This window comes from Centruroides sculpturatus, unplaced genomic scaffold, assembly GCF_000671375.1.
Source record: "Centruroides sculpturatus isolate CEXI.00-Female unplaced genomic scaffold, Cexi_2.0 scaffold171, whole genome shotgun sequence".
NCBI lineage: Eukaryota > Metazoa > Arthropoda > Arachnida > Scorpiones > Buthidae > Centruroides > Centruroides sculpturatus.
Window position 1 is genome coordinate 606,378 of NW_019384470.1, and position 24,427 is coordinate 630,804.

A 24,427-nucleotide genomic window follows, 5' to 3' on the forward strand; every position below is an offset into this window, starting at 1 on the left:
TTTATTCACCTTCACTCCCCCTTCATTTAAGATTCCTTAACACTTTTCCTAGTTTTATTTAGAAGCGTTTGGAAGAACACCAAAAAGAGAAAGTCGTCATTGAAAGGATCATTGATCCACGTCGACCCGACTGATGAAAGCATCGGAACTCGGGCGCATTTGACGGTGGATGCTTCGTTTCAATGGATACCCCACCGTTTCCCATTGATAGCAAACTAGTACACGCAGTAATTGCACTGATGCCATCTGGACACTGTGTGCCGTTTCCGGATTAAAATGTATCCTCCAACCGCCACTCTTTCTTCTTCTGTTTTTAGAAGCGACTGGTCGGAACCAGTTTCGGCTCCATTGTAGCCATTGTTAAGACGGGTCTACACCGCTTAAATTTGCAAATATTCTCTCTTCGGTCTCTTAGTCTTCAAAAAGCATTCAGACATTCGACTTGCAACAACTAAACGCTCACAAATTTAGCCACTTTCTTATCTGCTTATACCTGAACTAGCAAAGCAAGACGGCTGCAACAAAGCAAAGGAAGAATGAAGTCTAAATTAGATCTAGTCACTCTTCAATCACGACTTAAGCAAAATTGTAGGCCTAAATAAATTAATTTTGCGTGAATAAATTTATTAAAAATTTCATATTTTTTTGAGAATGAAAAAATGATCTAATTAGCTAAGTTCTTTTTTTACAGGGGGGAATACAATTAAGTTGAGATCGCGTCGATTAAACAAGAAGAAACGGGAGGAAACACTGTACAGTACTTATCGTCTTCTTCTTTAATCGGAAATATGAAACGATAGGATAGCTTTCCTTTAAAAAAAAACATAAAAAAAGGCAATTTTCCCCGTTTTTTATGTATAAAATTCAAATATTTTCTGCCGTGAAGAATAAATTTTATCTCATCTTCGGGAGTTTTGTTTCTTGGCTATTTATTCAAATATTGTTTAGAAACGTGAAGTTAACATTTTAACCATTGCAACGGAATGTAAGGACCTCGACGACGAGCATTAAAAGGCACGGAACGGGCACTTAAAACGGGAAATATATATATAGGACTTTTGTAAAATAGGGCAAGTTATCACGAGTGGCGAAAGGCGAGAATGAAAAAGAGTGGCGACGATGTGTGCTCGGAATCATTATAAATCACACAAAAGCACTTAATATATTTTATGTAAATAGTCTCGCCCCCATCTGTCGTGTTCACACAGATTCGAGTGTCGCCGAGAGTTTCCCAAAGCGGGATTCAGTCAATCGTGCTTTGGTGCGTGGTCTTTCACAGAATCTTCCTTCGTTTCCAGTAGGATAGGCTTTCTAGCATTACTTACGGACTTTAAGGTAAAAGAGACTTTACAGAATTATTCATCCCGCATATATTTGCTTTTTTTATTTAATTCGATACTTAAAATTTTTATGTTTTTATAAAGCTTATAATTAAGCCAAGAGAATTTTTCCAGTAAATTAATTAATGTGATTGTTAAAGTATTGATTCATCCCATTAATAATTTGTTAAGAACTGTAAAAACGAATAATTTGTTAAAGAAACCTTTCTGGCTTGACCCTTAAAGCCTCGATCATATAAAAATGATTCTTTTTTAAACCTAATTTTAATAAATGAGTGGATAACTTTCGGTCACTTGCCCTTTTTCAGAGTAATTAGCGAGCTTTTACTCTAGTCAAATCGGTTTATTTCTCATTTTTCTAAATAATTATATTATGACTCGATTTTAGTCATTTTTATGTTTGTGTTCATGGCATAAAAATTGATAATTTCACTTTAAGGCGATTGTTTCTAACAAAAGATTCTTTTGTAGCCTTGTGAATTTCTTTATATTATCCCTGCTATCAAAGCTTTAATTCGTGTTATATTCCACTTTAAAATGCAGAATAAGTTAATAATGAAGTTAAAGTAATTTTTTTAAAGTTTTTAACTTTATAAATTTGCTGTATAAACAGTAAAAGAATAAACGATCTTACCTCCCCTAGGCCCTTTAAGTTGCGAAGAGTCTAACCGGCATCGCAGCCATAACAACAATCTACTACAATTAGAATGAAAGGAAGCAGTAAAATTAGGAGAGCGGAGGGCGAAAGGCCTTTATGAAGAGAATCCATTAGGCCTAGTAGAAATGACGAATAAAAAAAAAGGCCTCCGAGAAGCGGATGTATCAACAGTACTTGAGCATAGGAAGTCTTTATGAATTTATGAATTCACTGCGAGTGCGACATGGCTGCCTGGCCTACCCTATTGACACAGCGGCTCTCGGCACTGTAATTCACGATTTCTGTCAAATATTTGCCTTACTCTCGTCAATCCGCCACAAAGCGCCACAATTATGCAAGCCACCGGGGCACTCGAACACGACAATTGCATTTCCAGAATGACTCTAGCGATGCTACTAACGTCGTCTGTCATAAAGTCACTTCTTGATGGCTTCGGGCTAGCTTACGTCAGATGGGGTGGACCTGTTGGCAAAGAGGAAAAAAATAATGGATGATGTTATATGGAGGATATACTATATTGTCTTTGTTAGTTGCTCTTAAGATACGGATCTTCTTCTTCCACTGAATACGCTTAGAAACACTCACATCTAGTTAAAGGCAATTCCTATCACAACGTTTAAATTTCGTCTTTTCAGAGATTTCCAATGATAATCGTTAGAATCGCATCTAAGTTTCAAAATAAAAAAAAAAGGCTGTTCGAACGATGCTCTTTCTATATATTATATCAATATTATAGTATTTAACTCCTTATCCAGTACTTGAATTTTATTCTTACATAATAAATTCTATAAAATAATTCTTAATTTGAATATATTTAAAACTTAAAGGTGATAAAACCTGTATTCTCTTATAATTGTGTTCAACACAATTATAAGAGAATTCAGTATAAAAGGAAGTTATATTATTTAAGAAATAATACCAGCGTTAGAATAAGAATAATGCTTTTTTTAAATTCAAAGAAGATAAAATATGTAAGAGGAAAATGTATAAAAACAATCAGAGTTTTGTGCTGTAGAGAGAAGTGAGAAAGAGAGGATGATAAGTGATGCTGCACCATCCACCATCTTAAAATTCCACCTCTGGAAAAACAGCAATTCCGATCAATATTTTTGATCTTTTCTGTTGAAGTCTTGTTCTTCGAAATGTCAGTTTTCGATTCTCCAGAAAAATTTTACTTATATTTTTCTAACAGCAACATGTTCATGAGATAAATCGTTAATTATATTTAAATATATTTGTTTGTAGATTATTGATTTGTATAAGAATACATCCAAAAAAAGTTAATATTTGTAATTCTACATGTTTTGATTTTTTAATATTTTTATTGATATATTTTTAATTATATTTCTTTCAAAGTTTTTTTTAAATATTCGAACGTTTATTAGATTTTAAACGATATTTTGTTTTCTGCGGAATTAATTAGCGAATTTAATGCTCTCGCCTTTGGGAATTCGGAATTTTGGAGATAAAAATAATTTTAGTGGAAAAAAAGGAGAACTTGCTCATTTATTTTAGACTAGTTTTAAATGAATTAAAGATTTAAGCAACTTTATCTCGCTATCTTGTTATCGGATAGTGAAAAACGGATATTGGTGCCGCGTTTAACTAAATACATCGATTCTACGTCAGATAAAAATCATTTATCACATATTTTATGACTTGAGCTAAATATTTATGGAGTTCCCACATACAGAAGTTGCTTCCAAGACGGAAATGTATAGGCTCCTAAGTTGGACCGGCTCCGCACTACTGTTCTAAGAGGTTTGTAATTCAGACCCCCTAGCTACTAGTAAATAGCCGCTATTGTATGTACTGCCATTTTCTTCTCCTTATCAAAGGAAGCCGCTGTTTCAGAGATATTTCTCAGCATTGGTTTGTGGACCAGTGAATCTGTCAGTTCGAGTAGGATCTTTAACTAAAATCCCCTTTCCTACCGACTTTGTGCTGCTGAGCAGAATAATTGTTTTAACGTATCCTGTAAGGCACCGTTCAGCCACACCTGTGTCGTTTCAATAGGTGTTGCTTGTCTCCTTCTGTTACACTCTACCATTTTCCACTCCCTACATTCGTCCAGAAGATCTGAAAAAAAGATTACATCCTGCGATTGTCGAGTTTAAATTATTGATTACTTTCTAAGAATCAATCTTCACAATTCTAGACTCTTCTTTGATCGTCTTCTTTCTTATATTTACATTTCTCTCTTCGTCAATTTCTTCAATTTTAGTCATTAGCAAATTTAATCTTTATCTACGTTCGAGCCGCTTATTTTTATCAGTTGCATTAAACCTGAAATTTATAAATTTATTCTAATGAATGCTACGGTAAAATTACAATAATAATTACTTCAACAAAATATTATTCTTGCTGTAAATGTATTGTAAATAACAGTACATTTACTGTTATTTACAGTATTTAATGTGTTACAAGTAAATGACAGTAAATTTACTGTAAAAACAAAGGTGGTTATTTGTTTTGTTTGAGAAAATGAAGTAAGTGAAGCGAAAGGAAGGTCATTTTCTTTCATTTTATTTGCTTGGTGGAATTTTCGTTAAGGAATGCTTTTAAATGAGTTAAGGAATGTAAAATGTTTAGGGGTTAAGCCTTATAGTTCTATTCATTTCGACGAATTAATGGCTAAAATACATTTGTTTCCCTCTGTGTTACAGTAAAACGTAAATTAACTAACTTGCATCTCGTGTATAATGTAAGAATGTTATTTAGAAATCTTTAAATTGTTTAATTTAACTGAAGATGAATATTTTATCGAAGGAAATAAAGAATTAAAGATAAAAAAACATGATTTAATTTATCACTTGTTCTATTACTTGCTACAAATGCAAATATAGTATAACGTATAGGTGAACATTATCTATATTCACATATAAAATATAATAAAATAAAACTTGAATTCTTTAATTGAAATCTTTATTAAAAAGTAATAATTTTTTGCCGTTTTCTATCCGTTAATTTGTACGTTTAATTCAAATTTACATAAATAAAATGCACGTTATTCTCTCCGGCCTAAATACTTTCAATGAAGTTTCTATAACAGATTTTTCTAATATAGTTTATATTTAAAATGGCATTATTATTTTCATTTTTAATTTTCTGACCGTTATTGAGTTTTAATTAAAATCGGAATTCTTCAGTTAAAATGGCAAATTTTAAATACAATACCGTCTTTCCATTGTATTCGCTAATTACAGCAATTAAAAGAACTTGAGAAGTAAGAACGAGTTTGTAGAGCTCTCATTTAGATAATGGATTCTGAGAATTGCTCGTCTGTCAACGGCACTGCCCATAGCTCGCATCTGACTTTCTTGTTATTGTAGAATAATTATTTTACCAAGTTTTTCACCTAGAGAAAATACTAAATCCATGGATAAATTTTCTCTCTCAAGTAAAATATTACCGCTATATTTTATTTAACCGTCTTTTAAGCTGCAGTGTAAAAAGACGAGAAGCTTATTTTATTCTTCTAATTTTTCTATTTTCTATTTAAAACGTTTTCAAACACGTCAAACTCCGTAGGAAATTTTTACACGTTTTATCAATATTTAATGACGAAAAGACGTTTAAAATCCAAAAACTGTGACATATATTTAATCAATTAAATCAGTTAATCTTGTTTCAATAATCCTTAGAAGTATTCCCATACAATTTAAATCTGATCAAGCTGAAAATAAAGCGAACAAAATAGCAGCATTTCATTGTACGCGTGGAGAATATAGTTTACTGTACTTATTCGCTAATATGATTATACTTAAACTATATAATTATCTAATTTTTCAACAAATTAGGTTCTTTATGTCGGCTATTTTATATACTTTATTTTTTTTTATCGATTAAATATTGTATATCGATAGGCGCCACTCAATTTTTCAAAGCTCCGAATCTAAGAACAGACATTTTTTTTATGATACGGGATTAAGAAAGTTTTGTTTTGCATTTTCCTTCCTTAATAATTCAGTTAAAGCTGTCTTCGAATGGATAGAATTCTCTCAATCTCTCTTTAAAAATTGGTAGACTATATAGGAACATGTTCCTTTTTTAAACAGATTGCTACGTTTTGATTAATTTTTAATCGAATAAACTCATATTAATCTTCTATATCTTATTAATAAAAGTTATCGATAAATTTTTTACACAGTCGATATTATAAAATTAAAATAATAAATAAGAAAGTTACACATCTTCTAAAGAAATTTCTGGCTTATCTGTAAACTTTTATTCTTAAAGACTTATCTATTTTGATACCATTTAGCTTCGTTTAAATAATAAATTTTTCCGTAACGTTTAAGTAATCCTAAATATAACAATATATAGAAAATATTTCAATAGAATAAAATATAATCTTGCAATCTTGTTGCTGGATATAAAATCTAATCCTTTAAATAGTAATGATGTTAAACGGTTATCTCTTCTATCTAATAAAAAAAATATATAGAAAGAAAATGATTTAAATAATGTTGAATTTCCCAAATAATAGTAAAATTCAAATTCAGATCTACTTGTTAAAATGATATCGTCTTCGTAAAATTAGTTATTGTAATATTTTTATTATACAATTCGAGCGAAGGTAGGAAATATTCCTTTAATATCTATTGCGTGCAGCTGTTAAAAGTTTTTAATTTAAATATTTGTCAATGTAAAAAAAGTAAAATGTCAATTATATTAATGAGACGATTGCTGTTTTTCTTTCATATTTTTTAAATAAAGGAACAAATAAGTCTATGCAAGTTTAAAGAATAACCTTTCAATCTCATCTCGGAGGGATTCTTAAGTCAGTATTAACATAGAAAAATAAATATAAACAATCTCGAATTAGTTAAATATAATCATTTGAATCGACCGGTGAAAAAACTACACGTTCATCTAGAATTATTCTTTTTTTTCCTCCTTTTTTTTTAAATCTTTCATCAAGAAGCAAATGTATCGAAGGTAAATTTTTAAATAAGCCCGACTTTTTCATCTTTACGGTTAGGTCTACAAACGTACTGTACATTGTCCAAAGTTATCTCTGAATTCAAAAATACAAAAGAAATAAAAAAAATAATGTAAAAATCGGGAATTGTTTAAGTCTGTCATTCTCTTCAGACGGAAGCGCATTTAACAAATCGACGTTTTTTCACTATTTGTACCTTTACATGCGAGTTAGTTTTTAATGAGATTTGCACATTTGAAGGACCATCAAAACGTAATGAAGGACAAGGTAGGAGGAGGTTGAGATGGGAGATTCATCGATGCAGAAACGGAGAGAAAAGATTAGTACCAAATGGGTAGCAACTTAGGAAGAAATATGCCGACACTAAGACAGAAAGAAATAAGCTTCTTTTGAATCTCGGTGTTGGTGTCTCTTGTGTGTGAGAGAAAAGAAACATTGCCCATATTCTGTCTCCTAATCTTCTTTCCACTTTACTAAGCTTATAAGTGACGTCTGGATTTTTTCCATATTATACTACAGAAATTGTCGACTTGGTATTTCGTCGATTTTTACGTGACGAATGTGTTTCTATTTACACACTTTTCCATTTTTATTTCTTTTTTTTTTCCTTCTCTTCTTTTTTGTTTTAGCGGCTTATATATAATGCCGGCGATATCCCGAATTTTATAAAATGCATGCTTACCTTTTAACGAATAAAACTAACGCCTGTAGAACTTATAAGTTATGAAAAAAGACTACATTTTCGTATCGAGAATATTCTTCACCCGTCTTACCTGATAGACTGTACTCTCGGCTTTAAGACGTGGCATCAGGCCTATAGATTTTTGATCCTGGTAGAAGAGTCGATGAAACGTTGTTACTCGAAAATTTGGAACTCGGTGTGAAGTTCCAAGCTTTATTATTTTAAAATAGGCGAGGTAAACCAGACAGGATGTGCTTAATTAGTGTATCGAACGATACTTCATATTGTTAGTCAGTGGAAAAGTATACGGCATCCTATTACCTAGTTTAAATCAGAAACATTTATCTTTATAATAATGAGATGCGATAGATAAGCAATGACATGAAATATTATTTTAATAAATGCTATTTTAAATAATGTTTGTTTTGATACAATTATCAGATCTATTTATACAGAATTCGTACGGAGGATATATGATATTAATCCTCTTTTCAAATCCACACGTCAAAGTGTGCTTACATTGTTGAATATACAAGGTAATAAAGATTTTGTGGGGGCAAAAAGGAAAGGAAACTAAATGTTGTTAATGAAATGATAAATTTTAAAATTCTTTCTTTATTTTTGGAGGGTTTTTAGTGTAAATATTTCTTAATTACTATGGGAGAAAGTGGAGTGTGTCCAATTGATGTCTCTTTTCGGCTTACAGCAGTTTTCAACTCTTTCGAAACACTGAACAAGTTTACAGAAGTTGTAAAAATCCTAAGGCGTTCTCACTACAGGAGCAGATGGTTCCACCTTAGGTTAACAGAGATCCGTCCTGTGATAAGTAGCCCTCCTGTTTGTCAAAGTTGTAACTGTTGCACTTGGGGACATATTTGTCAAGAGTGTAATTACTGAAGGGTCGGGGATTCTATGACAATACCCTATCTACTTGTTGATCGGTAGGTGTGCATCACCAGGTGTGATAGCTCTTACCATTATATGCCTTTTAGCGACATTATTGAGAACAATGTCGTTCAGAAAACTGTCTATCATGCCGCCACGTGTTAGTGCTTCCTTTTGTTCCTAACACTCCTAGCCTCGAGGTATCAGGCAACCAAATTAGTTGAAAGTTCGGTTATTATCGACTTGCCACCAAGTTTTGTCCTTCGGAGTTAATAAAGTTTCGAGACCTTCCTTTTAAAATATATTTTGAATTTGAATATTTATAATTATCTTAACTTTAAATAAATAAACTTTTTTTATTTGGTAAATTTGGTTGAAGGATAATCTTTGCCCCCCTTCTGCCTTCCTTATTTTTCATTTTTAAGGCTCCTAAGTTTATTTTGTTTTTCTGTAATGGATCGTGAAAGAACTTCTAATCACTTTCTTAATTAGTGATGGTCTATTAGACATTCCGACGAGTTTCTAATTTGAAGTCAAGTCAATAGCAGAGATAATTGGAGTAATACTGAGACTAACTTTCATAGGTTAATCTGGATCAAACGGGAACAGTAGAGATTGTTAGTTAGGTTACTCCACATACTTATTTTGCCCTAAACAAGGCGATCTTTTAAGATAACCGAGTTCACGTAGACCATAATTTTAAAAAACGGCATTAAACTCGTTAACTCTTACAGATGACAAAATCTATGTTGCCCTTATTCGATCTATCAGAAAGAATGAAATAAATTATACCGTTGTAGACTGGCCACAAAACAGTTTACACACATTAAATTAGCGCTAAAAGACGGTCTAAATCTCTTAATCCAACTTGTTCCAATATCTGTAAACCCAACAGGGCTTCATTCACTATACGACCGCTTTTCCCGCTTCGGGGCAAAGCGATATTTATACCAAGATTATATAGGATAATCCTTCTTTAAGTAAGTGAGTAAAACTGGTTATCCGTTGTTAAACGATTTGTTTCACTCTAAAGTTAAGTAAGTTAAGATGTTAAACATATTAAATTCTGCAGCACCACTTCCATTCTAAATTCCGGCATTTTTAACACATTGTTTAGTAAAGCAAGTTAATCCCGAACAAAATTAGATTAACGCTAGCTAAACTGAGTGAAGTTACGTTGTTTTGAATGACGAAACTAAAGTATGAACGTTTCTAGTAGCGATTCAATTGATATTGAGTAAATGAAAGAGAACCAGGAGGGAATATACGAAAGGACGTAACCGCAAAATAAGAAAGGTTTAATTGTTAGAAAATGTGGAATTATCTATCGTAGAAATATTTAATAATATAGAAATTTGTAGAGGCGATTCGAACTTTTAAGTTCAGAAAGCGTAAAAGAGGAAAATAATTGTATAAATTAGAGCGAGGTAGTCCGAAACAAAAGATTACGTGTCTCAGTTGTTAATATGGTTATCGGAGTTGCCCGAGTGCAAGCGTTGACCAGAAAAACCGACCTTAGACACAATCATCCAGGCAGATACTGCTTGTTACCGAGTCTTTTCTGTATATCCTTGTCGTTTATTGATCTGCTAGTGGTCCAAACCGATAACGCCAGTAGCTGAACTACAATATTTTATTAATTGATTGAGTGATACAGCTTATCGCAAGAAGCCAGAACGATGGAGAGTTAAAAGACGAAATAAAAATATGGCCAAATGGTTGAATACTACTATCAGTCTGCTGGATGTTACGCTTCTTTTGTCTTTAGCCAGGACGTTATCCAATAGGAAGTTACGTAGTAACCGCCCGTCTACTATAGGCTAAACAAATTTGAAGTAAGGCGGACGTGATTGGACGAGAGCGCGAAGGGGAGGCGTGGCCTAGTTTGCTGACGTTGGAGCTGTAGAGTGCGTCGTACCCTTAACGGCTACACTCGGAACGGAATAAACCCCCTGCTTGTATCAGCAGCGGACTTGGTTAGTGTCGATGACGGGACGCAACAAACACATTAAATTGCGGTGATATTTTTTCTAGCTCGATCCAAAACACAGAACGATAGCACAAACACACAAAACAGTGCTCCCAGTTTTTTTGTAACATTTTTTTTTACCATTTCTTTCATTAAGATTTGTGTCTTGAGAAGTCGCAAAACTGTGGCCTAACTTTGAAGAAGTGCAGGGCCGTGGGAGCGCTGGGGACAGTTATAGCCCTGCACTCACCGGATTTCTATCCTACCGCTCTGCACCAGGTCAGCAACTTCACCAGAATCCGGGCACGGTGGCCTTCCAACCGACTTCGCCGAATTGTCCAGCATTTACTACTCCGGGCGCCCAGTCTACCAGCACATCAGGAATGGCATACCTCAAGTCACCACCATATGCTGTGAACGGCATAGGATTGGGATCCACGGGCGTTGACCTTCTACATCCCACAGTGGGCTATCCTGGTAAGCTGCTTACAGTCTTTTTTTTTCTACCTCCCCCTTCTTTTCCTTTCTCTGGCTCTGGTACTAAGCCCACCTATCAAGGAATCGGTCGGCTTAAAGGCTACTTGAGATCGTGAGCTTCTCTTCCTGAGCATACAAGGCCTGAGATAGGAAGTCCGTGTCCTGAGTAATAAAGCCGATTACCTATACTCCCTTCGGTTGACGGATGTTATACGATTGGGGAAGAATAATTGTGGCTGACTGAGTAATCTAATACATCATTGAATGAAGGTTTGGAATTAGGGTAAACACTATTTGAATTGAATGACCTGAGCTCCTAATCCCAGTTTATTCGTCCTGTTTTTTCTTACTGCCCCCCTCTTTTGCTTCATTCTTTTGAGTGTGCGTTGGAAGGCTAATGCCACTTAAGCACACGATATCCGATAAGGTGTCTTAACTCTAATCACACGAATCTCTGAGCTTTATTGGCTAACATGTAAATCCCTCTTGATGCTGTTCAGTTATTTATTGGACAAGATACCCATATAAAGGGTAGAATCTGTACTTTAAACAGACATCGCTACTTGTGTTCGGATACTATCGGTCTTTCTGTGGTGAGTTTTTATTTCTGTTTTGATATTTCTCGGAAGATGTCTAACACCTGTGACATTTTCTAGGCTAGACACCTGCAGTTCTAAGGGACGAGTACCCCCGCGGTGTACATTCGGCATCGGGGTGACCGTAGGGGGTTTCGACTGACGTCATTCTCTGACAATGTACTGCATACTTCTTGTAACTGTTAAATATTTCTTATAAGTGCTTATGTTCCATAAGGTGTTTTCCGACCGAATTTGCCGGGTTCTGCGTTTATTTTGGATGTCTAGCGCCAACGGTTAACGCTTGGAGTCCGTCGATTCCCCACTCGTGGTATAATTACAGCCACTCCACCGACACTAGCAGTCTACTTAACCCCTAAGTCGCTTCATTACGTTTTATTAACTTAACAAGAATCGGATAATTTATTAATATCCGGTTTTTATTTCATTTTTCTTTCGTTCTATCGTTCGGTAGTCACCATTTTACCTTCTGCCTTAGTTTATTGTTAGAATATTTCATTTAAGATATCCTCGTTTTATCATATTGATATAGGCCTATAATTTTCGAAATATTTTACCAAAATTCAACACGAAAATCATGAGTTCCGGTTGTGTTTGTAGGCAGATGAAGAGACCTTTGTTGTTTGTATTCAGTTATAAATTTCCAACGGCCTAAGAGTAACGTGTAAGATTTAAAGACTAGCTACAATTGAAAATATATTTGGTATTGTCGAGTACAACTCTTAAGCGCGGAAATGGTCAAATTGAATAATATTTTAACAATCAGGCTCATGTTGCGGTTGTATAGGTTTCGGCAAGCTTCTAACTTCCTTAGCCGAACAATACCATCAAATCTGTCTTCTTCAAAGACGGAAAGGTGGAAGGCGTGATGCAGGCCTACATATACCAAAGAGAACAACTTTGTTTGAACGCCTTTAAAGGCAGGTGAGAACGCTGGTCCTTATTTGAACAGTCCTTTCGTCGTCACTACTTTATACTACACCGGCTTCTTGTATATAATAAGTGTTAGGAAGGTATTCTACTTCCATTCTCAATACCGAGTACCCAAATGTGGTTTACCGAGAGACAAGAGGGCCCTCTATTGCTAGGCGGGAAATTACTGTATACAAAACACATGTATCCGCTGTCGGTAACGTTTAATAGGCGATCGTTAGGCTAAATCGCCATTGATCTATAGGAAATAAGGCTCTCTTTTGGTATCCTAGTAGCCATGATTAATTTAACTCCGGGCCACGTGGGTGATTTGATTAGATTTTGCTTTTGTAGCGGTGACCCGACTGATTCGATAAACGCCCTTCAGTGTCGGGATGATGTAGACTCGACGATACACAGACAGATAAGTTTGTTTAAGGATTTGAAAGATCTTTACTAGATTAAACGACTCTGTAATTGATATAACCTAAGTTCCACCATTTCTCATATTAAAATTTAATTACTCGATGGTAACGACTTTATTTTTAGTGCTGGGATGTCACTTTACGCTCGGGCCTACGCCGGATAAGTTATTTTCGAAATTTATTCGCGGAATCGCCGTTAAGAGATAGAAAGTTTGGAGCTGGAGAAAGGCTTGAAATTCTACGCATGAAAACATTATTGGCCTAAGGATATGCAAAACGGATGCACGCATAAACGCGCGGCCTATTATCAACAGAGATTGTGCCCACAGCGCAAATATATCTACATCGCGTTTAACTTTTATTTCTACTCTTCATCGATAAAACACGCATTAACATATATATTTGCGTTTTCAACACTTAAAAAACAAGTCCGGCTTTTATATTTGAACATAATAACGCCTATATACAGTTACCTAATTAATAGGCCTAAAAGAGCAGAGATTAAAAAAGCCATTAAAGTTATTCCGACATCGTTTAAACTAAGCTTGTTTCGTTGTATTACCTTAGGATAAAAAAAGAAAGTCGTTTTATTTCATATTAAGTTTTTTAATTTGGAATTTCATTCATAATAACTAGGTTACTCAAATAGTAAATGTTTTAATCCTGTTCATTGCACGATGAAGCTTAATGGGATTAAAATGGATTAGTTGCCGCCAACTATAGATAAGTGGCATTTTTAATGGTGATGTTTGGAATGTCCGGTGGTTTCGGTTTCCAGGTTTAGATTCGCGATTAGTTTCAACTAAAGATTTTTAATAACATTTATCTAATACAATAACAAAGGCTAGGTTTTGACTACGTAAGAAAAACAATGGCCAATCAGCGTATTTCGAACGACCGCCGTCAATTCTCTTAGGAGCGAACGAGCAGGGAAAAATTTCAACTCGCGTTGTGGAGCGACAAAAACTGCTTCTGAAACTTAAAAACACGCTTCTTTCTATACACGCAGTTCAAATACATACAGCGAAAAGGCAAGATAATCGGATTTCGTAACTTTCCTGTTTTTTGGCCTAATGTGAAAGTTGGCAAAGCGTGTTCGTTCGGGGACGGAATATTTAGTTCGCATGGGAACTGAACCTGAACTTTTATTAAGAAAATAAAATCCTACGTTAAACTGTTGTAAAGCAAATTCTAGGCTCAGCTAAGTTCGCGCTTTCTTTAAAATCTCGCCGACTTTTTTTATTACGTAAATGATCGTTATATTAGAAAATAAATAGAAATCGGCTTTATGGTTTTTGCTCTTCTATCGACGCGACACTCCAGCGATTTTGCCTGAAACTTACGACTATTTTTCTTTGTTTTTAGTCTAACCAATTCGATCCCAAACGGGCAATCGAGTCTTTCTAGCTTATCCACAACATTTCTGCTACTCGCAGCCAGACCTATTATATTGTTTTATGCGTCTATGGCTGAAAATAAAAGGTTTCGTCCACTTTAAAATCTGTTTATCTAAACTCGCCAGTTCAAATAAGCATAAACTAAGTTAAGCTTCCGTCTTTATTCAACTTTCCAAATCTATAAAGACATAGACCTAATCTATTAGGAAGATTTTTATCTTAAGATGCAAATTAATCAATGTCAAAAATACAAAAGATAGCCCGGCAAAAATTATCCGATTCATCATTACAGTCAGAGGCATATTACCTTTATACTTAGCCTAAGGCCTTTGTAGCCTAATGATGATTAATGATTAATGATATTTTGCGGTGGGAGTGTTGAAATCAAACGTTTCGACACTTCTCAGCACGAAATAGATAGATCGGGCTAGGTTAACCAATAGCAATTATCTTAAGCGGCCTGTCAAAGTTTAAATACGATGATTTTTGTTACGTCTTATGAATTTTCGTCTTTATACGGATGATTATCATTCCTGCTTTAGTAAAAATGTTTATTAATCAAGATTTTCTTCCAATTGACATTGTTAAATAATGTTTCACTAGCAACTTTCAACCTGTCTTTAGCTTAGGCCTATATCTATTGATCAGGCGTTTTTTCCTTACCTATTTTGTTTGCAGCTACATGACACGTTCGTATGCGTGCAACTCTTACAAAACTGATAAAATCATTAGATTTATACAAATTATTCAATACTTTTTATATCTGACGTTAGCTACAATCCAACGAACCTAGTTGCAACTTTTTTTCTTTATTGCGAACCATTTACATCGACGACATATTTATTTGCAAAAGAAAGCCACCAACTTTATTTCGGTTACGATACACGCTTCTTTGAAGAATTTTATTTTAAACACTCCATAAATATTACTTTAACTAACATATTCTTTTTCTCAACTCGATAATTGAACCATTAATATAGTACTAATCTATGTAAACGATATACTTAAAACGTAATTAATATATAGGATTATTTTATATAAATTAAGTTTGTTTATCTATTTTAGATTGTTAGTAAGTTACGAATATATCAAGTTTTATTATTTTCTTTTATTTAACACGATTTCTCTTGCCATATTCGTAAGTTGAATCCAAATGTTGGATAGACAATAGGCCTACTCTCGAGGTAACTATGTCTAAATGAGTAGCATCCGGACTCATAAAATGGATATATTTAAACTAAGGGGCAACTTTTAAAAAAAAATAATCTAATGCAAATGATGCTCGACTTAATAAATTTTTCTATGTAATTTCCGAATTGAACATTGCTTATTCGAAGATTTAGGTCAAAAATTGGCAACGTTTCCAAGAAGAAAAAATCTATAAATCTTCGAATTGAAATGAATATCTCGTATTCTATTCTCTTGAAGAATGAATAGGAAATTTATATGCGTATTTTATTATGATTAACAGAATTAGAGGCCAACGACCTTAAAAGAGAGATGAATTTAAGGATAGATTCAATACACTGCTTTTGATAGAGATCCGTTAATATTATTTTTGAAATAAGAAGGAAGAAAAACGTTAGCAAGAATTGTGATTCTGACTTTTTTAGTAATATGAATTTTTTTAAGATCTTAATTGTTGCTTGGTATTTATAATCCTCTTATAAGAGATTATAACTGTTAAATAGTTTCAAGAGACTGGATAGTTTATACGATTTCTTAACTTTTTTATATCTAAGGTGTAACGAATAAAAATCAACAGAATAAAAATGTTTGTTTATGAAAAACAGCCGTTATGCAAAAATATCACGATCAACAATTTCTTCTCCACTTCGGCATATGCTGTTATTAATCATCTAATTATTTATCTGGATGGTTTTCAGTTTAATTATCACGTTTTTGATCGGATGGAATCCTCCAATATAATGTTTGATATTTATTAAACTTTTAAATTTCCATTTAATATACAGAATTGTAATCGAGTTAATTCTAATTTTAATTCTCGAAAAGAAAATTTTGACAAGGATATAAATTTCTTGTCAACTTAATTCATTATCTTCTGAATACCACCAACGTATGGCTGAAATGTCTCATTTTCTATTTCTAATTTTAGTTTTATACCCGACAATAATAATTTTTAAAAGCTGAGAGAAAATATATACGCTTATATTAATACATAAAATATGTTTTATTGTTTTAAACTAAATGTATAATAACCCTAGTCGAGAGTTAATCGATTATCTCGAATTATAGTCCTTTGGTTCATTATCGTAGTCATCACCTATCAACAATGAACTCGTTTATCTCGTTTATTATATCTAAACTAAGAATAGATGTCGGTAATCATATTCTATTCCTGAAAACACTAAATTAGGCAGTGGTTACTGAGAAAAACTCGGGTTTAATTTTTTTTTTGTTATTTCTATGCGAGCTATCTTATGTTAACGTGTGTGATTAACCCTTAACTATAGAATTGGCTTCCAATTTTGCTTAGAACGTATTAAAATGGTTAATTCGTAATTTACAAATTAATTTTCAACACTATTATAACGCAAAATACTTTTGATTACGACTTAATTAGTTTATAATATATTGTTAGAGTGTTTTCTTTAATTAATTTTTGTACATAAATGCACTTTTATCGTAGTTAAACGATAAATTTTCCATATATGATATATCATTTTCATTATAGATATATAATGAAAGATTGCATCCAAATACATAATTTTATACCTCTTCAATAAAATATGTATACGTGTATAATTTAAAATATAGTCTAACATATTCTTTTTATATTTAATTTTTAACTATCGACAATCGAGTTATGATATATCTATAAAGATATTGTTATTTAATGTTACTCTAGAATATATATATTAATGTATATATGTATATGTACTGTATATATATTAATTATTATTATTATATATATAATTATTAACATGGTTACATTAGCAGTTATAATGCAAATTTGCTATTTTAGAAGTTTTAATGCCGACTGAACGGATTCGTAACTAATGATATTCTGTTAAAAGTTTCTAAAATAGCTTAAGAAATTTTTTGAAGGATTTCAATGTTTCATCTGTATTAAATAACAATTATCGATCTTTAAAATTACACGCGGCTTATACAATTTAGTGTTAAAGTTACGTTCATCAATCATTTCGAAATGTTATAATTTTTGTATAAAATAGAACACGATATAAATTCTTTCATTTTCCACGAATTAATTTGAATATAAGTCAGTAGTAAATTTATAACGTTTATTTTTTAAATTGAAAATGTTAGAGATATAGCTTACTGCATAGCTTTTAATGCGAATACTAAAACTTTAGCTGCTTTCAGAATGAAATTTAGGATTAATTCTCTAAATCTGTGCTATATTTTTAAGATATAAATTAATTAGATATATTTTCATTATATAATTTAAAAATGAATGTTTTCAAATGACCTATTTTTATACAATTTGTAAAGATGGAGCCGAAGAATAGTGCTTATTCGTGGCATCGCTAGAATACTTTCAATAGTTTAAATATAGCAAGGCGTAAAGGTTAAATTGGAAACAAAACTTTATCAGGCAGGTTTACATAGAACATAAACATAACTTTACGTGATGTTTTACCCAATAGTTTGTATTTTATAACAAGACAGGTTGTTTTATTTTACCTAAGTTGCCTTCAGCTTCGCTTCAGGCAAGTTTTGAGCATCTGCTCGCTTTCATGGACGATACTTAAATTTTTAGGGATTTGTTGAATTTAAAATTTATACCAGCTTGAAACTACGTCTATAACTGAAAATTAAAAATAGAAAAAATCTTCCCTCGACTTCCGATCAATCAAAAAAGAATAAGAGAAAAGAACTCCGTGTATTTTGCTCTCCAAATCCTATCTAAATTTATTTTGGCCTCACCAAATAAGAAGATAAGAAGAAAAATAAACAATTTAGATGTACATTTATGGGTAGGCCAAGATACATTACCGAAACTAAGATTGTATTTGAGAAATTGTATACTTTTACAACTTTGTTCAGCGAAAAACCGAATGTATCTTTGATGAGCTTTCATTAAACGAATTCTCTTTTACATGGTATATGTAAGATTACTGATTTTTATGTACAAAATATTCAGGAATATTTATTTTATCTATCAATATACAATCGGCCCTATTCACTAAAGGTTCGACGATTTAAACTTATGCAAAGTATATTAAATAAATTAATATCCTAAACGTATATTTACATTAATTTGCTATTAACTAATTGCAGGCTAAAGCGCAGATAAATATACAAATAATTAAACAATATTATATTCTGTTTATCGAAACTTTGAATTGCAATCGCTTCGAACTTCAAGCAACACCTATATAAAACATGGTGGAATGATTTAGTGTAAAATTACAACTGTTCGAATAATTTATAATTATCAAATTATAAAGTAATAATTAGAATACATTACTTATGTCACATGCTATATAGAAATCCTTCCTATGATTTATAATAGTATGGAAGAACTGACATGTTTTCTCCACAGTGGTCGCATTTTGCAGTAAGTAATAGCCTATATAAAGCGAAGGGAAAACATAAAAATCCACTAAAATAAAGGAAGCCGTATCTCTTAAGGCTGCTTGTAGAACAGCAAAAATAATTTTATAATACTTGAAGGCATTCGGAATTGCAGAGAAAACCGTGAAAATGTTCATTTGCATAACAGTGGCGTGCAGAGAAAAGAATAAGTGCTAATTGGGTCAATAAATTGCATGGTGGGACCACGCCTCGTTGGTAGGCTACTCAACATATCTGGCAGTTAGTGCGCTCCTCCCAAGCGGTAGCACTTATAATTACAGTTGCTGCTTGGCCTTTCATGGCAGCTGGAGGATTACGTTGGGCTGCAGATGGCGGCTGTTCTTCCTGCAGACAATACAGTCTGCCAGGTAAGGTCCACGAAGGAGGTTCTGTTCTTTGCCATGGCAGGATTCCCGTATGGGGACTAATCCTCTGACGCCGTTTCTATTATTAATAAATATTTCACCATATCCACACTGTAAGGGAGAGTTAGAGGATTAACTAGTTGAACAAAAGTTGGGGCCAGATTAAAGACCACGTTAGTCTTGTGAAATAAAAAAGAAAGTCGGTATTCACAGAGCAGAAAATGGAATTTTTTTTTTTTTTGCTCCCGACCACCACGAAAGCACTACTGGACTTGAGAAACCTAAAAAAAGACACCTGCACACTTTTAAAAGAGAAGGATTTAGTCCCTGACATCTTTTCTGTGGCATTAAAGCTGTCACCATCTATGCTAAGCCAGTTATTTGAATCCGTTTGCCCATTCGCTTGTGGAAGAAAACAGTCTTTGTGTAACTATATTGAATAGATATACACAACTAGTACATTTTTCCTAGTGTTGTTGATGTCTTCGTATTTGAGACTCGTTTATTGCTATGAGTAAACCTATTAGTTGCGGGGTTTGGACGGATCAGTTTGCAGTTTTCTCTAACCACTAATCCACTGTTGCTTGCCAGTTATCTTGCTTAAACGATTGTTTTAGAAGCTGACACAGTCAAAACACACTTTTGTTTATTCACATCGCAGGAGGCTGTCAAATGTCATTCTACATTCGGACATCTGGGTCCGATTTCAACATGTGGCTGACATATTTACGTATATCCGATGAGTACAATAATAAACTTTTTATAGTTTGTGCTTCATTATTGCAATTCAACAATTAAATATAAACACCACACTTTTCACCTGCGGAGCTTAAATTCAGGATTATTTCATGATATAGAAGTGCTCTTTAAGGGAACACTATGATATTTTTATTTATTCTCGACGAATAAAGTTACTAATTTATGAATTACAGACTCTGAAAAAATGCATATACTATATTTTATAAGCCTTTATCAGAATTATAGGCATTTGAGTTAAGAATAAAATCGAAATCATGGACATAGAAGTAAAAGAACAGAAGTAATTCATATTTTTTGCTATAATATTATTTTAAAATTAAAAAAATTAAGAGTATTTGTGGTAAATGTTATGCCATTAGTTTATTTAAACAGGAAAGTTTATTTATTTCAAGGTGAAAGTATGAACAATTATAAATATCTTGTGTATAATTTGGATAAAATTTCGATTTTTCATCAATATTCCATTGTTCTGTAAAAAAAACCATTGGTGTAAGTACGTAAATCAATAAGGAAAATTCATTAAAATCTAGGAAAAATAAATATATAATTGTATATATTTGAGATTTTCAGTTCAAAAAAATTATAATTATGATTTATGTTATATTCTAGAGATTATCTTTAAGTTTTATCATTTTATTAAAGCTGTAATAACACACAAACAAGCGAAACAAAACTATTAAAAGATATAACTAACTCGTGAGAAGGAAATAATTTTAGCTAATTCTGAACAGAAGCAAATCGTTACGCTGAAGTTTATTTTTTAAAAAAGAAATTATAAGATATAAAATACAAGTAAAGTAAAATGTATACTTTCGATATTTTAGATGAGATCTTAAATTATTCATTGCCTATAAAACGTTTGTACGTTTGTCTGTACTTAAAAAACGTCATATATGTATATGACGTTAAACGAAACATATAATAGAGCTTAAAATATATCTATATTTAAATTATTTAAAATATTTTTTTAGCATTTCTATATATAGTCGGATTAAAGAACACTTACCTTTGGTCATTTAAAGTTACTTCCTAAACCGAACAAGCGATATCAATTTTTTTTTCTAACATTGGAATATCGATTTGTTTCCTTTCGTTTTATTAAAAATTTAACTGAAAACCTTATAAATAATTTATTTTTAATACACTTTAACAATTTTAAAACTTTTACTATATATTTTTAAGAAATTAAGCATTTAATAACACCGTAAGATTTTAAAAATTCACCGAAAAACGGTGATATTCCTTCATAGTTTTCAACGAATAAGCTATATTAATACAATTTCTTAACATTAAAATGTTTATTTTATTACAAAGTAACAAGAAAATATAACTTTTATTGTTTAGAAGTAGGCAGAGCGGAAATATATTTCTATAGAGGAACGATACACGCCCATTTCATAAAATATCTCAATGTAAATACACTTGAATAAGTTACAATTTGTTTAAGTTATAAATAAACATATAAATATGTCTATATAAAAATTGTAAATTTTAATTATATTAAATAATATATTTATTTAATTCAATTATATCTTAAGTAATTTTTTCGTGTTATGAATTATGAATTAACATATCAACATTTTATGCATAAAACATAGGCTAAGTAGAAGCGAATAAAGAAATTTCCATAATTATTGATTATAATAAATTCGAGATTTTCTTACAGCAGCGCGAATGATATTTTGCAATTATATAAGAAATTTCTGGCCGAAAACTACAAGTTTTTTTTCTTTTTTTGATATAATCAATAATTTATTAATATATTCAAATATTTTCAGGTATCTTGGGGTAGAACATTCATTCTTTGCATCTTCTTTATCATTTCTAAAACTTCCTTTTGTAACATTTCCATGGAAAATTAGTTATCATATTGAAAAAAAAATTTGGGAATTTTTGTGTAGAAAATAGTTTTTTTTTTTATTTACTTTTTTTGTGGATTTATATTTTTCACGATATTTTCTATTTCAGATTATTTATGAAATAGGAAAGACAAAGAAATGTTTTCTCTAAATAGTGATCAATATTTAGAAATTCATAAAATTTGGAATATCTTTAAACTTCTTAAAACAAAATAAAATTTAAAAAAATGAAGACAGATGATCTTACATTCAAAGTAAGAATAAATAATATTTTTAATAACAATAAATATTTTGTATTAAATTATAATATCGTGAATTTAGAATTTCGCTTTTATCCATATTATTTCTACGCAATTATAAAATTAATTATTGAATTTTACAATAGAAAATGATTAATTAGATCTTTGGAAACTGTTCATATCTCTTGTTACATCCAAATAAAGGTTTAAGGCTATGGCTTCTTATATTGAGTGTTAGTAAAATACGTATAACTTTCTCGAATATAAAAGGGATGAAATGAAAAGAGAACTTATCGACGTATTCCAATGATATAAAATTTTATTGTATTTTTCTTCTATGATTCATGGCATGGTTAGTATAAGGAGAATGTGTAGTAATGCTAGAAGAATAATCTGAGATACTTTAAAATGAATATATTTTGTAACGTGCTCTCTATTCATTCTTATTTCCATTCTTTATCAACCGAAAAATTTGCCTGATGCTTATATATTGTTATTTTTTTTTTAATCTTCCATCGCTTCTATTGCATTAGAAAGGTTTCCAAGTCAAAATAAATCAATATTTTAAAATCGGATATTGACACGAACTCGTCTCTATTTAATTATAACGTATACTTTTAATTGTTAAGCTTTTAATTAATAAATTATCTGTGCGTTAGAGATGTATATTAACTTTTCTAAATAAATTCGAATAGTTAGGTCAATGGCTCAAAGGAAAAGAACGATTTAGACCATAAAAATACTTAATCTGTAAATTGTTAGATTTACTTGAAATTTTGTTTCTATTTTTCTTTACCTATATTTAGTTTTATAGTGTTTATAAGAAGATTTACCTAAAATTATAGGTCTACATAAATTTATATTGATTTATAGGAGCCATTTTTTTGTTCATATTTTCCTTATGATTCTTTGACTGAATTATCTTTAAACATTTCATCTACCGTTGCATTTTCGTTTTGTCCCGCATGAACTCTCCATAATTTGTTTAATCTATGATATATATTAAGGAATATTTATAGAAAAAAATATAATATACGATCAATAAATCTTATAGATGTAATCAATTTGTTTTTTTCTTTATTGATAATTGAAACTGATTTGAAATAATAAATAATGGGATGTAAAAGTAAAAAAAAAAAATATTACTGAAATTTTCCGTTTAATCATAGTAACTCAACAAGTCAGGGATTTTGGCTTAGAACTGAATGAATTTATATTTAAATTTAATAATATTAGATTAATAATTACATAGCAAAGAAGGGTAATAAGCTACTATTAAACTAATCCAGATTGATGAATTGATCAACCAATTAAGAATAAAAAAAACTTTCCTGTTACACCCCTCTCAAACGAAAATTGAAAACGAAACGTGATCATTAATAAGACAAGCTGTAGTTGGATTCGCTGTAAAAAAATCAACTGCGCTTCCGATATTCTGTCGTTTTATATACTGAAATTTTAAATATTAGATTTTTTTATTGTATATCATAAAATACAATAAGCTGGAAATATATTTTGTTATTTCTCAATCGGATTTTTCTTTGACGTATCAACTTATGATGGATCGTCTTTTGATTTCCCTCCTGTTTCTTTCTTTTTTCTTCCTACATTGGAATTTATATCTAATCAGGCATAACAGTATCTGTCAATCTCGAATTTAAAACTGATAACATTAATCAATAACGTTCTAACGGGAAATAAATTCAATTTAAATATGCGTAAAAATCGATACGATTGTTCGGAAAAGTAAATAATAGAAGAGAAAACAAAAATGTTTAATCTTATTTCCTGTCTTCGATGGATTATGTCTAATCATTTGTCGTGGAGCAAATTAACCAAATCGTATATATGCAAACATATAATTACGTGGCATTTATTAACCTGTGAAAAAAATCAAGTAATTGCTGGGAAATAGGCTAAATGCTAAAGCCTTGAATCCAATCTTTTTCGAAGAGGAAGTGGGCAAAACTGGACCTATAAATCAATAAATCGATTATTGTTATGACAATGTCATCTGCCAATCCGATGGTATAAACAGAATCTTCATTCGGCTTATGGGATTTACCTAATTTAAATTAAAGAAATTCTCGAACTGAAATTTAAACCAAGAAAATTCGACCAAAGATAAAAATAACCCCGGGCTGTAAACTACTTTAAAACGAGCATTTCTTGCCATACGTAATAAATAAGCAGATAAAGGAATTAAAATAATGTCAAAGAAAAAAGTCCCTTCCTAATTTAGCTAATTTTTTCAATAAATCTGCCCGATGTGTTCCATAAATAACTCAGAATACGTCGAAACAATGAGCAGTGTTTTAGCGGAAAACAATTTGTCCGGAGCATATTCGCGGTTTTG

At 31.6% G+C, this 24,427-nt stretch overlaps 1 protein-coding gene across 4 annotated transcripts in view; it reads left to right on the top strand.

The window, feature by feature from the left end:
• LOC111621153 (homeobox protein OTX2-A-like) overlaps positions 1-24,427 on the top strand; it is a 37,836-nt gene that overhangs the window by 2,053 nt on the left and 11,356 nt on the right. For 2 of the 4 annotated variants that reach the window (XM_023363216.1, XM_023363215.1), the window contains exon 3: positions 10,637-10,956. In XM_023363216.1, coding sequence (XP_023218984.1) covers positions 10,863-10,956 — 94 coding nt within the window. In that variant the 5' untranslated portion in view covers positions 10,637-10,862. The other 2 variants (XM_023363218.1, XM_023363217.1) reach the window with 2 other exon arrangements.